The sequence below is a fragment of the Cladophialophora psammophila genome (genome assembly GCF_000585535.1).
Source record: "Cladophialophora psammophila CBS 110553 chromosome Unknown aczJe-supercont1.47, whole genome shotgun sequence".
NCBI lineage: Eukaryota > Fungi > Ascomycota > Eurotiomycetes > Chaetothyriales > Herpotrichiellaceae > Cladophialophora > Cladophialophora psammophila.
Genome location: NW_006912968.1, coordinates 1 through 13,291, shown reverse-complemented (window position 1 = coordinate 13,291; position 13,291 = coordinate 1). Strand labels below are relative to the sequence as shown.

Sequence of the window (13,291 nt, the reverse complement as noted above, 5' to 3'; positions counted from 1 at the left end):
AACCATCTTTTCCTATACGCGAACCATCCATGCATCCCGCCTGGCATGCTTCTGACACACGGCTGGATGCTGCAAACCCATCAGCTATGCTGGCGACAATACTCGACGCGACGCTGCCTTTTCCCCATGGCGACTTGGCTCTTCTATTATTTAGGTCTGTCTGTCCTCCTGGCTGAGGATGAGCTTTCTCTCCTCTCATGATGAGTACAACCTCCTTTTGCAGATTTTTTTTTTTAACTAATCTTCACTATTCATTTACGGTACCTTGCACACTGCACTCTCGCTTATGTTGCCCATCATGCCACTCTCGCTCTTGTCCTTCGTTACTGTTGCTGCTTTCCTACTACGGTCGCTCGTCTCCGCTGCACCACCAAGACACGTCGGAAGAGGGGACTCCCCATGCACACCTGAAAACGTCAAGACTCGAGTGGACTTTAACAGCATGGCTGCTGCTGACCGAAAAGCATACACGGACGCCGTCAAGTGTCTAATGGCCCAGCCATCTCAACTCGACTCAGTTCAATATCCCGCTGCCATCAATAGATATATGGACTATGCCGTCATTCACGTGAACCGTACGCAGTTTGTCCATCTCGACGCATTCTTCTTGACCTGGCATCGCTACTTCCTCTGGATTTACGAGACAGATCTGCAACAAACCTGTGGCTATACTGGGGCATTCCCTTACTGGAACTTCGCCGCCACGGCTTCTGACCCACACGCCTTCCCCATCTTCGATGGCTCCGAGTACTCCATGTCCGGCGACGGTATTTACAACGACACAGGTCCCATCGTCCTCGGCTCAGCATTGACTATCCCTCACGGAACAGGCGGTGGGTGCGTCACTACTGGCCCTTTCGGAAACATGATTGCGCCGCTAAAATTCATCGACCCCACGCAACTCACCACCGGCACGCTACCAGCTGACGCTTTCTCCTACAACGAGATCTGCCTCATGCGCGACCTAAATGCCTACGTCTCGCAGACGTATACCAACACCACCGAGCTCGTCGCCGCCACGCACGCAAGCAACGCTGCAGACTTCGAGCTCCTCCTCAACGGCGTCATCGGCTCCGCTTCTCTAGGCATCCACTCAGGCGCGCATTTCTCCATTGGGGGCCAGATGGACAGTATCCACGTCTCCGCCCAGGATCCCGTATGGTATCCTCTCCACACCATGATCGACAAGGTCTATTGGAGTTGGCAGACCAATTACCCCGAGCTGGCGGATCAGTTGGACGGGACAACGGGGACCGCGCTGAACACACCGCCGTCGCCGGTGGTCACGCTGGACTCGATCGAACCGGATTGGGGCTACTTCCAACTGGAACCCATCACGGTGAGAGAGTTGATCAACACGACCGGAGGCCCGTTCTGCTATCAATATGATAATGTCATTTCATAAGGCTGGCACGCAACATACGCTCTTCACATTCAAAAGGGAAAAATGTACTTGATCATGGTGGAGTGAGTGATTAGTTGACTACTTTATTCGACTTTATCGTCATCAAAGGTCATAATTGGTGCGGCTACTTATCAAGTCTGTTTCTTCCTTCCTCACTTCTACCTTACTATCTCCTTTTCTCTCATCCTTTGCCTGCGAGGTTTCACAGCTTAACGGCGACGCATGCACACATACATCTAATACATATACACATGCATGGATGTGTGGGTGAGCGAGTGAGTGAGTAGCTATCGGCGAGATTGAAGGACCATTCACGGCTGCTCAGTGGAACTGCTGCATCCGATGGCGAGCATGGCGCAAGCATGTCGATTTGGAATCGGACTCGGGCCCCCCTCCCCCTCCCTCTCAAGATCAGGGATCAGGGATCCAGCGAGCATCACCGATGATGGTACAGGCCGGGTACCTCAGTTACTTACACAGATAGTTAGCTTCTACAATCAATGGACTTGTATAACAAGACTAACAACCAAACAAACAAACAATGCGCGAGTCTCGCGACTATGTGAGCAATGCCTCAGGGAAGAGGGCCTAAAGAAAGAATATGCCCGTCCTCTGTCGTCGAAGCGGCATGTCCATGGTGTGACGCGAACAAATAGTAGGTGTTGGACGAAATGAAAACCGGGGGGGGGGGGGGGGCTTCAGAGAAGTTGACGACGGGGATCTAGTTCTACGAGGTAGTTGTCTATCTTGCTTGCCTGCTTTGTTTAAATGTCCAAGCACATACCCACCGGACATATTTTTCCAGTCCTGGATGTTCCCGCTCATCCCCAGCCTCGTCTTACCAGGCCCCCCCTCTTTCTTCTGCTGCCTCTCTCCCGCCTCGAAGCTAGGCCAAGTTCAGATATAATCCCTCCTCTTAAGTCTGAACTGGCTCATCCACCGCCTCTCGTCCGCCTGCCTCTCCAAGGCCCGCCTCATGACCTTGGAGTACTCTTCTTCTTTCCTCTTCCGCTCCTCCTTCTCCCTCTTCCCTTCCACGTCACCCTCGATCTCGCGCACCATTTCTTCATGGTCCATGAAATTCGGATCCGTCGTGACGATACCGATCTTCTCCCCAGTCCAGATGAGCAAGTCTGCGTCGCCTCGACTGCCCCACTCCGAGGAAGGTGCGTCGAGAGGGATGATTTTACGCGCCACTGCGTCGCCATATGTAGATGCATAGGTTGAGATGGCGTTGGGATGATCTGTCAGGAAGTTGTTGAGGTTCCACCTGCGCACGACGCTGTGCCCGTCCCGTTCGACCCATTTCAGTCCACCTTCGGAGTCGGAGAAGACGATTTTGGTGCCGTGCGATGCCACGGAGAGAAGTTTCGACTTTGCGGCGTCTTGGCGGTTTTTGTAGCTAAAGAGGCCGTCATCGGAGGTCAGGTTGCGGTTCCTGGTAATGTCGAGGTCGTCGTCTTCCGAGGGGCTGGAACTGGTCGAGATATCCGGGTTGGATTGCCTTTGACCAGGCTTGGTGTGAGGAAGGGAGTAAAGTTCTAGAGATCCACGACCCCGGTATTCGCCACATGCAATGAGAGTGGCATCGCCCACTACATTGGCAGATGCTCGGGCTGGCGGGTATGGTATCGATGTCATTGCTGAGAGGCTAGCGCTGGAATGGATCACATATTGTAGACGCGGGAAATAGCGGCGGTCGTAGGATAATATGCTGGGGAATCTACCACAGATCAGAATTTCGTTCTCGGCGTGGTGTAGAATTGACAGTGGCCCAGGTTCTACTCGGGCATAACCCATCCATTGAGGATTCTGCAAGCGATGGGAAGGGCGCCAACTAGGCGATCCAGAAGAATGTGTCGACGGACCAGCATTAGACGACAACGAAGGGGACGTGCCGAAGATGGAAGGGAGCATTGAAGAATCCCCTGACATGTCGGGGAGGATTGCAGTAGAACTTCCCGGTGTGCATGACACTTCATCCGTCTGTTCATGCGAAGACTGAGATGTCGGAATGACGGGGATTCGTGGATCAACTATGTGGAGGCTCCACTGAGTGCCAACCGTTAACGGCAGGTTGGGATAGGCTGACTGCGACAAGGCTGTTATCTGAAACGGATACTTTGCATGCGACACCACAGTCAGGGTGTGGAGGTCGACCTCGTTCAACACATTGCCGACGGCAACAAAAGCCTTCTGTTGTAGCGGGAAGGTGCTCACACAATCCACGACCAGAGTTTCGCCTGGCTGATTGGCGTCAGCAAACAGGATGGATGGTTTGCTCCGTCCTAGCTCTCGGAATGTCCTCCTTCCTGAAGGACTTCGACTGAGATCCCAGATACAGACGCTCCCGTCCTCCAAATATCCAACGGTATTGTCATTCATGCCGCGAGAGGAAACCCCTCTAATCTCGAAGGGGCTTGTGGTCTCGTTGACGAGCCAATCGACACTCATAGGAGCATATCTAGACTTGTATTCTGAGTACCAGTCAACCCTTTCGCCTTCCCCTGAAAAATCCCACTGATTGACTGCCCGGGCCCGGGCGCTTTCTCCTCGCCTTTTCGACACATGGCCATCTGGAGGGAGCCCCCATGATTGACGAGGGTGAGCTGGTGGAGGTCGATCTAGCAAAGCATTGTAGAACCTAATCATGACATTGCTCATAGAGGCACTAGGAGACTTCTCGAAGCATTTATGCCTCCACAGGGGGTTGGCACGTCCCACCTTGGACAAGGTGGAACATGTCAGTTGGATGGAAATGAGTTCCTCGGGTTCGAGGTAGTCGAAGATCTCAATCAAAACTTCTTCGGGTAGTTTGTCCATGGTTGTGGTGGGTTAAAGAGGCATGAATACTCCGAGGTTATACAGCAGTCAAGGCTGACAGGGGGTATATTCGGGAAGACTCGATTGGAGACTCGAGGATGACGTGGGGCATGGACTGTACTTGTACTTGTAATGATGGACGAGCTGGATGTCGGGGATGGACCATAACTATCATCAAATTAGGAAAAGGAATGAATGAGAGCAATAACCACCCAGTATTTAGCCATTATCGAGGGTTGACGACCCAAGGCTGCCCGTGATACAAAAGGAAAGGAAGGCTCTGGAAGAATGAAGGCAGGCTGGGCAGGATCCCCGCCCCTTGGAGTGGCCACCTCGGAGAAACTAAGATCCGGCCTCTGTTTTGGAATGCCAAGAACCGGAATTGGGATCTCGATGGCTAGTATTATGTAAAACTTGTATTTCTCCCCAGGCTCAAGGGGGCGAGGGGGCGAGGGACCGAGGACCTCCTTCCGAACTTGCTACACAGTAGGTACTCCGTACTCACCACCAGTCCAAGGACTCAGTTGCCGCTCCACTTATCAGTTGGCGGTGAAGCTAGAAGTACCCAGTCCACGAGCGCGATTCTGCATCATCTCCTGCCCTCTCGCCCTGTCTTTAACCATGTCCGACCCCCTGATGAACCCTGTCCTGCACTGTCATACAGGAGCTGCGAAGCTTATCAAAGGGTCGGCGGACAGCCAATCCAAACCGTCTCCGCGAACGCTGCTGCAGCATTCCCATTGGAGCCATGGCGTTGATATCAACAGCAGTAAGGCCCAGTTCATCTGCAGTGACAACAATCACCTTGCCCTTATGACGTCTTCGGGGTTTTCAGACGAATGCACGTGTTTAAATATCTTGGAGATGATCACATCAGAAGATGCAATGGAGAAGGTCAGGTAGCAACGGCCAACGGGGATATCTATTATCTTGATTAACAAACGCAGTCGACCTGGGTCCTGAACTCATTCAACTTGCCATTATGTCTGCCTTTCTCGATAAGTTGAAGGTGACTAGAAGCGAAGGGATGTCTGGCATTGGGCCCGATCAAGGCGCCCTGAGAGACAAACTTGAAATGTCAAATGAGCAATGTTCAGGAGCAGATTTCAGTGACGAGCTAGGCAGTGGCAAGGGCCAAGAGCTAGACCGAGCACCCAATGCCTTTGGTGGGCCGTCCTTTGGTCGAACCAGCGCAATCCCGAGGCATGAATCTGAAGCATTGAACAAGGTGGATCCTAGGATTGGATATGATGCAGATGAAATTCGTCAGGAGGAATTGGAACGTTACGAAACAAAGTACGGCAAGCCTTCTGGTAACATCTCCGACGCTCGGATGCGTGGAACGGAAATGGCGGGCATCGTGAGTTGCCCTTCTCTCTGTACCACTATTCCTGTTCTAGCTCCATCAAGCCTAACAGAGACTCGCAGGGTCCAGATCAGAGCGCCCTCGCTCAGACTCCGGGGTTTCGAGCCAAATTGCATGAGCAGAGAAAGGCAGATCGACCTGAAAAGTGATGCTTACTCTACAGACGACGGTGCCCACGAGACTAAGAAAGTACTTGGAGGAAAGGATGTTGGGAAAGTTCTCGCAAAGGCGCCGGGTAAGGAAGACCCAAATGGAGGGGTTGAGGATTTCAATAGGGTGTTTCATAAAGCACATGTGTACTATAGCTGTGCTCTATGTCGTCCTGAAATGCCATTTACCCATGTGTTTCTACTCCGTAACTGCCTATCTGGCTCGCTGGGCACATTTGGGCTTTGTTTTGTTGGGTGACGTCACTCACACCTGTCTCGTTCCTAACGTCACCAGCGTTCGACCTTGATCGCTTGCACCATTGAGACCTGCATTCCAAACCTCACGTAAGTGCAATCGAAGTCTTTCAGGGCCAGAATCTGGGTATACAAGCTCTTTCATTCTGAGAGACCTGGCTTCCTATCATGTGAAAGCACGATTGGTCAGAGGTTTGCAGACCTTTCTCGACTTCCTCGGCAGCCATGATGGCCCAGCGACTGGTGTGCATTTGCCGGCGCGGCATCCCTCCTCGACACAGACGATTCAGCAGGAATGTCTTTACAAAGGACCAGGTCAAGACGGCCGGACTGGAGAAAACTCCTCACACTCCAAACCAAGTAGTGACGGAAGTCCCACAGTCGACCGAGCCTTCAGTTATCGACGTCCCCAGTCCGCTCTGGTATCACCGTCTAGGTCCTGTCAAGGACTTTTTCACCTGATTCAGCCGGATACAACGACGGAGGCCGCTGGGCATCGCTCTGGGGACATCCTTAACTACATACCTCTGCGGTGACCTGCTAGCGCAAGAGGTTGGGGGAGAACCATATGACGGGCGGCGCACGCTGAGGATGATCATAGTGGGAAGCTTAGCGTCTATACCAGGCTACAAATGGTAGGGCAGCTGACGAAAGCCGGGCATCAGGAGTGGAGCAGAACATTGACATTGTCTTGTCCAAAGGTTTCTCTTCTTGGGCAGCCACTTCAACTATGCCTCGAAATGGGTCTCGATTGTGGTCAAAGTTGTCATTCAAGAATTTTTCTTTGCACCCATCTTCAACACATATTTCTTCGGCATGAAAGCCATGTTATCGGGCGAATCACCACCAGTTATCATTCACCGTATTGTTTCGACCGTGCCGGAAAGCGTGGTGAGCTCGGCCAAGTTCTGGCCCGCCGTCACAGCAATGAACTTCACCCTTGTTCCCGCGCATCTTCGATTTGCCTTCTCTGGCTTCTTTGCCGTGATTTGGCAAACATATTTGTCGTATCTGAACCGACGTGAGGAGAAGACTGCCCCTCAGGGCACGTTAGCTGACCAAGCCCGTCAGAAGCTATACGACGGACGCCCTTTCAGCTTCCGTTGCTGGTATCTTGGATGGTGTTGATGGGGGCAGCTCACCATGATGCCTATTCTCGGCGCCATCCATAAGTTCTAAACAAGCATGAACATGCGTAATCATATATTTAACCGTTAGAAACCGTCGGATCCTCGAATCACCAAGAGGTCATTCACGACATATCACCTCGGGTTTGTCCCTAGGATGGAGAGTTACGATTATGGAGCTGATGAAAGAGTCAGCAGTTCTTTGAGCAACGTTGAATGCCATGCCGTGGTTAGGGGAGAATGAATGGTTTCAGCTTGATCGCCAGAGAGGCTTGCTCCAATAGATGCTGGTGCATCATCCTCGATGATGGTAGTTCGAAGTTGACTTTCTCCCCCGAGGCTGTCGAGGCGAATCGCATTCCGCAGAAATGAAGCGCCATGTCTCGGATGGACATTTTGCTGAACAAATCTGTTCAGGTATTACCACGTGTACCAATTTTGACTCAACTCCGTTTCGCACCGCATCTGGGGTCTCTGTGACTGGCTTTGATCCCGCAAGGCTGACATCTTGGTTTGGGTTGCCACTTGTTTCCAGATCAACCGGACCACCAGCGATCTCTCCTGACAATGCCGGAAGGGCGTCCAAATCTCATTTCGGGGATCCTTCGAATCTTTTTATTTCCCGCCAAACCTCAGCTTTTTGGTCGTCTGGTCTTACTTATATGACATCAATGTATATTACTCGAATCCACCGCCCTGACAATCCCGTAGCTTGCTCCTGCCGCGGTTGCGCCTATACACAGAGTCTGCACAGCGCCCCAGATCGACTGTCGTTGATTACACCCGGCGTAAGCGCATTTGAGATAACCGAAGACGATCAGAATAATGGCGGTGATGCCTATCGACACAAAAAGAGCATGGGTAGCGCGATGAATGGCGAAATACGGAATCATGGGCAGCAGACCCCCTTGGCGATGATAGAACCCGTTAGCGGCAGTCGAAGAACAAGCAAAAGAATGGACTGGACGGCTTCCGGGCACGGGAAGGAAAAGCAAGGGGAGAATTACCGATGAAGTATGAAATTCCCATAACCGCTGCCGAGACGTACGCTGAACGCCGATCAGGTTCTTCCAACTTCAACTCGAAATCCATCATGAACTGGAACACGGTGTGATTAGACAGCTACCCTGGTGACAGTGTGCAGCATACCTGGACCCATTGGTCTGGATACAATCTCATCGCATTGACGAATGGGGCGACGTCTGCTCTCTGAGGGCCGTACGCACAGAGAATGCGGTATATCTCCTCCATCTCCTCTTCGGGCGACTCCCGCACCTCCTTTTGCTCCCGAGTTTTCTCTGTGTCATAGTGTTGCTTGTCGGTGACAGAGGCCAGATAAGCCCCAAGTCCCATGGAGATGGAGCCACTGAAGAGTTCGGCAAGGCCGCCTGTTATGACAAGTTTGGAGGATCCAAGGCTGTAACAACATGTCAGTCCAACGGGCAAGAGCCAAAATCTTCTCCCTCTCGTCTCCATCCCACGTACGATGATAATCCCGCGGTAAGGGCAAAGGGCACCGTGAGCCCATCTGCGAAGCCGATGATCAGATCTCGGAGCACAGTGCTGTTGTTTCGGTGCTTTTCACTGGCGCTGTGTAGAATGGGGGACTCGTCCATGTTCGCGTAGTTGGATGGTCCACGAATCCAACGCCTCGCAGAGCTCGGCCATCGCTTATATGGCATGCTTGGGCACGTTCGGATCTATTCACCAAGTCCAGCTTCGTTGTCACTGCCTCGACAACAGTGGTCGTTCGTCACGAACACGTTCCTTCAATGACGAGGACGGAGGTGAACCAATCACAATTCGTGTATTTGTCAGACGATTTAACTCGCATTCTTCGTGGGCGCGGTCCTGAGAGGAGTGACGAACAAGTAACTCATGCTCTTATCTGTACTTGTGCGCTATGGATGTTGCTTTTTCTCTCCGGCGGTGAATATTTGTGGCGAGACTTGCTGGTTCATATTATTCATCTTGGAAGGTTGGACTTAGCTTGCACCCCTCCCTTATATCCCGAGGACCCCGGAGGATTCCCGCCAAGAGAGCTCTCCTGAGTCGTACGACCGATTTATAAGGCTCTTGGTACTCAGCTGACTTTGCCCATCAGGATGGCGAAGCAAGCTCAGAGTGCTGCTCCGGAACCCGGGGCTCTATTAATGCGAACCCACGTGCGTGACTTCTGCATTTTTTTCCGTGTCGGGAGATCAATCACGTTCCTGCGGCGGCGCACTGTCGGAAATACCTGAGCGAGCCCCGTCTTGGTTGCTTCCCGATGACACGTTCGCGGACGAGGATGCGGGCTCTTTCGGATCTTGCGAGATTCGAACAAATCGGCCATGTTGTCTTGCTCCCTGACAAGTAGACTGGGATAATGGGGATGGCAAACAACACGGGCTGGAACAAGGTTCGCGAGTAGATGAGGATTCAAAAGAGCGGCGTTGTCCGGGGATCTAAAAAACGAAACAAGCACAAATCGCATATCTCCTGTCTCTACCACATGGCTCAATGCCCATTAACGCAAAGAGGGGAATGAAAGAAATAGGACAGATCTTTTCTCAAAATTGCGTTGTTAGTAAGTGGCCAGTATGCGTGCTCTCCAGGAACCGCAACACCAATTCCCATCAGCACATCATGCACGCCCCCGGTCTCTGAAACCGTTTCCAAAGCATTCTCACACATCGACTCGCCCGCGAGACCTCTGACCATACCGATGTGGTTGCCCCCCTGGGCCAAAAGATGAAGGCGGTATTTTCCACGGATGGGAGTGCTGTTCCCCTTCTCCTCCAGTTCCAACCCTGTAAGCTCTCTCTCTGCTTCCTCATCGATCTCGTAAAGCCGGTCGATGCCGATACAGATCTTGTAACCAGACCCAGGGTATTCGTCCTCTTTCCGGCAATAGGCGAAAATTTCCAGCATAAGGTGTATGCCCACTTGATCGTCTGTATCTTCTCTCTTCTGGCCGCTTTTGGATCGGATTTCCTATGTATTACAGAATCAGGATAGAACTTTCAAGTGGTGGGATTGGTTTGGACCTACAGTCTGCTCTACATCGACAGGAGCAATTTCGCCGTGATCGTTGTGAATGTGTTTCGAGACCTTGACCGTCACTTCCTTGGTCCGCCTGGCGCCGCCTTGCTGAATGCCGACGACATTGCGGACTTCTGCCGCTGTGCCACTGATGTACTCTGTGGCAAGATGATCTAGGTTCTTCGATGTCTGCGAATGAGCAATCTCAAGAATGATGCTGGGATATATCCGAGATTCGAAAGCCCATTGCCAGTCAGGGTCACGGCAGACTTATCTCCCTTGTCCTCGACCTGGGAAGGGGCATGGATAAGAAATGGTAGCGAATCCTTTGGCACGGATAGACTGGACAAAGCGGGATGTCGGGCTCGAGGAGCACTTGGTTTTCAAGAATTTCTGCAGCGAGTTGTCGATTTCGCCGATGAATTGTCCCCGGACAACCTCGTGGATCTCGTACTTGGGTGTTTTGAGCGCAAAGATCTCATCTGCAGCAGAATAGTCATAACCGGGGGTTCCATCAGCAAAGCACAAATACTGCTTATATTAACTACGGATCCATACGTCAGCGTCCATCCCCAAGTCTACCTCGCTTCCCCGATTTCTCCAGCAGCTCATACTCTGATGGGGTCAAAGGGTATTCTGACCAGTGAGGAGTGATCGAGTGATGGAAGAGGGATTGTCTCAAGCCGCAATAACGGATGATGCGCACGAGGGTAGATAGACTTTGAGCGACGCGCTGACAACGACGACGGGCTAAGTGATTGAGTGGGTAGACGTGAGGACAATGGGAGGTGGACACAGTAGAGTCATCGTGGCCGCGAGAGGAGAAACTAGCGTGTTCCTGCTTCGAAAGCCCAGCGCGATTCTTCTCCAGAGAGGCCATTGTGCAAGACTGACAGTTCACATTGTGTCACGGAAGGCGCAGGCACGCGGGGCTTGGCAGTGGCAAATAGCTTAATAGCTCTGTAGCAGTTCCCAGACATCATCATCACAAGAATCAATCGAATTACTCACGAATCACGCTTTCGCTTGCCAAATAGTAGCAACGCTTATAAATCTCTCTATTTTTTCACCAGCAATTGAAACTACTTTAAGCAGTTCAGTGACACTAGAAAAACGGCGAGGTTAAGATCTAAGTAACTAACTCTAGACCATCTAGAACTAAGGGCGTAGATAGAGCCTATCCTCACTACTTTACTAGAAGCTCTTCGAGTAATTAATTTACTAAAATCGAAGAGCATAATCGTATCTAAACTTTATCTTAACCATTACTTATCTAACTTTACGTCGACGGCGAGATTATCTTCTTCTCGAATAGTAGTAAGACGAAGTAAGGCGCTATCGCTAATTAACTTAGAGAATATATAAATCGTATATAAACTTACCCAGTACTTCGCTAAAGGAAATCTATTCGTCGACTATAAATAAATTTAATAGCACTAATAGTGAACTAGGGCGAGGCTACTAGCCATGGGCATCAACTCGTACGGCGGTGGGATAGCCTCTTCACAGCACGCACACTCAGCCGAAGGAAGTTCTCTCTATTCGTAACTTAATTAATTATTCTATGAATGATAGTTCCCGAGAACTATATAAGAAGAATCTTAGTCTAGCGTCGACGCCTTAGCTAATCATAAAACTATCCCCTACTTTAAACTTCTTCTATTATATCTCTCTCATTATCGCTCGCTTTCTTAACGACCTCGCTTAAGACTTAACTATAATCTTCGCCTATTCTCTTAGAAATATTAACTCTTCTTTATACTCTTTAAACGCTTTATAAAGTTATTTAATTATTTTTTATTTAATCTCTTCGAACTTAAGCTCTTTAATATCTCTAGATCTTCACTACGCTTCGGTTCCCGTATAACTATCTTATAGATTTCTAAGACGATAGCGAAACGATCCTTAATATTAACTTAAGTATTAGATAAGATAATTTATAAGTGAGTCGTCTCGTAAGTTTCCGTATTAATGATCGTTAGAGAATTCTTAATTATTTAGAGCTTATAGCTACTAATATTCTATTAAAGATTAAATTCTAGCCGTATTTCCCGGGGTAAAATATTAAAAACGCTATTCCTTAACTATCGAACGAAGAAATTAAGTACTATCTTAGTCGTATCTAATCTACCTTATATAAAATTAATAACTAAGTATACCTATATTATTTCATCGGCTATAAAGATTAACTAATAGTACTCTTTATCTATTAAGTCGTCGTTGAAGATAATAAGTCGTCTTATATTATCGTTAATATTTCTCTAAACTTTAAATTTTACCGGTGCATTTACGTTTCTATATTAGTTAACTTAGAAAAGAAACGCGGCGTCTAAGATAATAGTATATCTTATATATAATTCTTTTCGATTTACTATAATTTCTATATTAATGAAAGACTTACTAATTTATTCGTTATATTTAGGGCTTAGTAGAGCGCTTCGAAGAGTATTACTCGAGATATCGATAGCTCTATAGTCGGAATAACTAAGTAGAATCTAGTAATTTATAGTTCTAAACTTTTCTTTCTATTACTTTATTAATTATTCGAGATTCTTTATAGAATCTTTATAAGACGCGGCGATTCTTTTTAATTCTTCTAGATATAAAGCGATCTCTTTTTTAGCTATATATAAATAAACGAATATATATCGTCTAAATATATATCTAATAAGTAAGCTTAATACGTTAATTATCTTTTTAGCTTTGAATTCGTAATATCGTTATATATCTTCGTAACTAACTAAGAGTAAATTCTTTTCGTAATTCGTCTATCTTATATACTTCTAAATTATTAACTACGCGAATACGATAAAGCTCCTAAGATTCGGAATCGAATTCAATAAGTTATCGAATGTATTTCTTCTAAGAGAGTATAGTAATAAGACGACTTCGAAAGAGTTAGTAATACGTATTTCTTAGTTTATAAGTTACTACTTAATTGTTAGAGATCCTACTGGGGCCTAACTGGGTTAGGGTTCCTAGTAACAATCTGAATAGTATGAACTGGTTGGGAAGAACACGAGGTATGAGAAGTCACTTGTCACTAAGAACTATAAGTCCAATAGTTAACATGAGTTGGCTACGAAGAGAGTGTAACTATCTAGGGGAAATGAGGGTGTATATATAATGCTCGTGCTCTGCG

The 13,291-nt window shown here is 48.8% G+C and overlaps 6 protein-coding genes across 6 annotated transcripts; 3 read left to right on the top strand and 3 right to left on the bottom strand.

Moving 5' to 3' along the window:
- Positions 1 to 298: 298 nt before the first annotated feature.
- Positions 299 to 1,405, top strand: A1O5_13340 (uncharacterized protein; the record flags this gene model as incomplete). Its single annotated transcript, XM_007753906.1, has 1 exon — positions 299 to 1,405. The coding sequence occupies one exon, from the start codon at positions 299 to 301 to the stop codon at positions 1,403 to 1,405; it is 1,107 nt and encodes a 368-aa protein (XP_007752096.1).
- An 897-nt stretch (positions 1,406 to 2,302) lies between these two features.
- Positions 2,303 to 4,228, bottom strand: A1O5_13339 (uncharacterized protein; the record flags this gene model as incomplete). The annotated part of the gene is made up of 1 exon (XM_007753905.1): positions 2,303 to 4,228. The coding sequence occupies one exon, from the start codon at positions 4,226 to 4,228 to the stop codon at positions 2,303 to 2,305; it is 1,926 nt and encodes a 641-aa protein (XP_007752095.1).
- A 982-nt stretch (positions 4,229 to 5,210) lies between these two features.
- On the top strand, positions 5,211 to 5,743 carry A1O5_13338 (uncharacterized protein; the record flags this gene model as incomplete). Its single annotated transcript, XM_007753904.1, has 2 exons — positions 5,211 to 5,588; positions 5,657 to 5,743. The coding sequence occupies 2 exons, from the start codon at positions 5,211 to 5,213 to the stop codon at positions 5,741 to 5,743; spliced, it is 465 nt and encodes a 154-aa protein (XP_007752094.1).
- Positions 5,744 to 6,226: 483 nt separating this feature from the next.
- On the top strand, positions 6,227 to 7,126 carry A1O5_13337 (uncharacterized protein; the record flags this gene model as incomplete). The annotated part of the gene is made up of 3 exons (XM_007753903.1): positions 6,227 to 6,420; positions 6,466 to 6,633; positions 6,700 to 7,126. 3 exons carry the CDS (start codon positions 6,227 to 6,229, stop codon positions 7,124 to 7,126), a joined length of 789 nt encoding a protein of 262 aa, XP_007752093.1.
- Positions 7,127 to 7,793: 667 nt separating this feature from the next.
- A1O5_13336 (uncharacterized protein) lies at positions 7,794 to 8,741 on the bottom strand (the record flags this gene model as incomplete). Its single annotated transcript, XM_007753902.1, has 4 exons — positions 7,794 to 8,032; positions 8,133 to 8,223; positions 8,275 to 8,542; positions 8,611 to 8,741. 4 exons carry the CDS (start codon positions 8,739 to 8,741, stop codon positions 7,794 to 7,796), a joined length of 729 nt encoding a protein of 242 aa, XP_007752092.1.
- Positions 8,742 to 9,624: 883 nt separating this feature from the next.
- On the bottom strand, positions 9,625 to 11,029 carry A1O5_13335 (uncharacterized protein; the record flags this gene model as incomplete). The annotated part of the gene is made up of 4 exons (XM_007753901.1): positions 9,625 to 10,101; positions 10,159 to 10,366; positions 10,526 to 10,631; positions 10,732 to 11,029. The coding sequence occupies 4 exons, from the start codon at positions 11,027 to 11,029 to the stop codon at positions 9,625 to 9,627; spliced, it is 1,089 nt and encodes a 362-aa protein (XP_007752091.1).
- Positions 11,030 to 13,291: the final 2,262 nt, after the last annotated feature.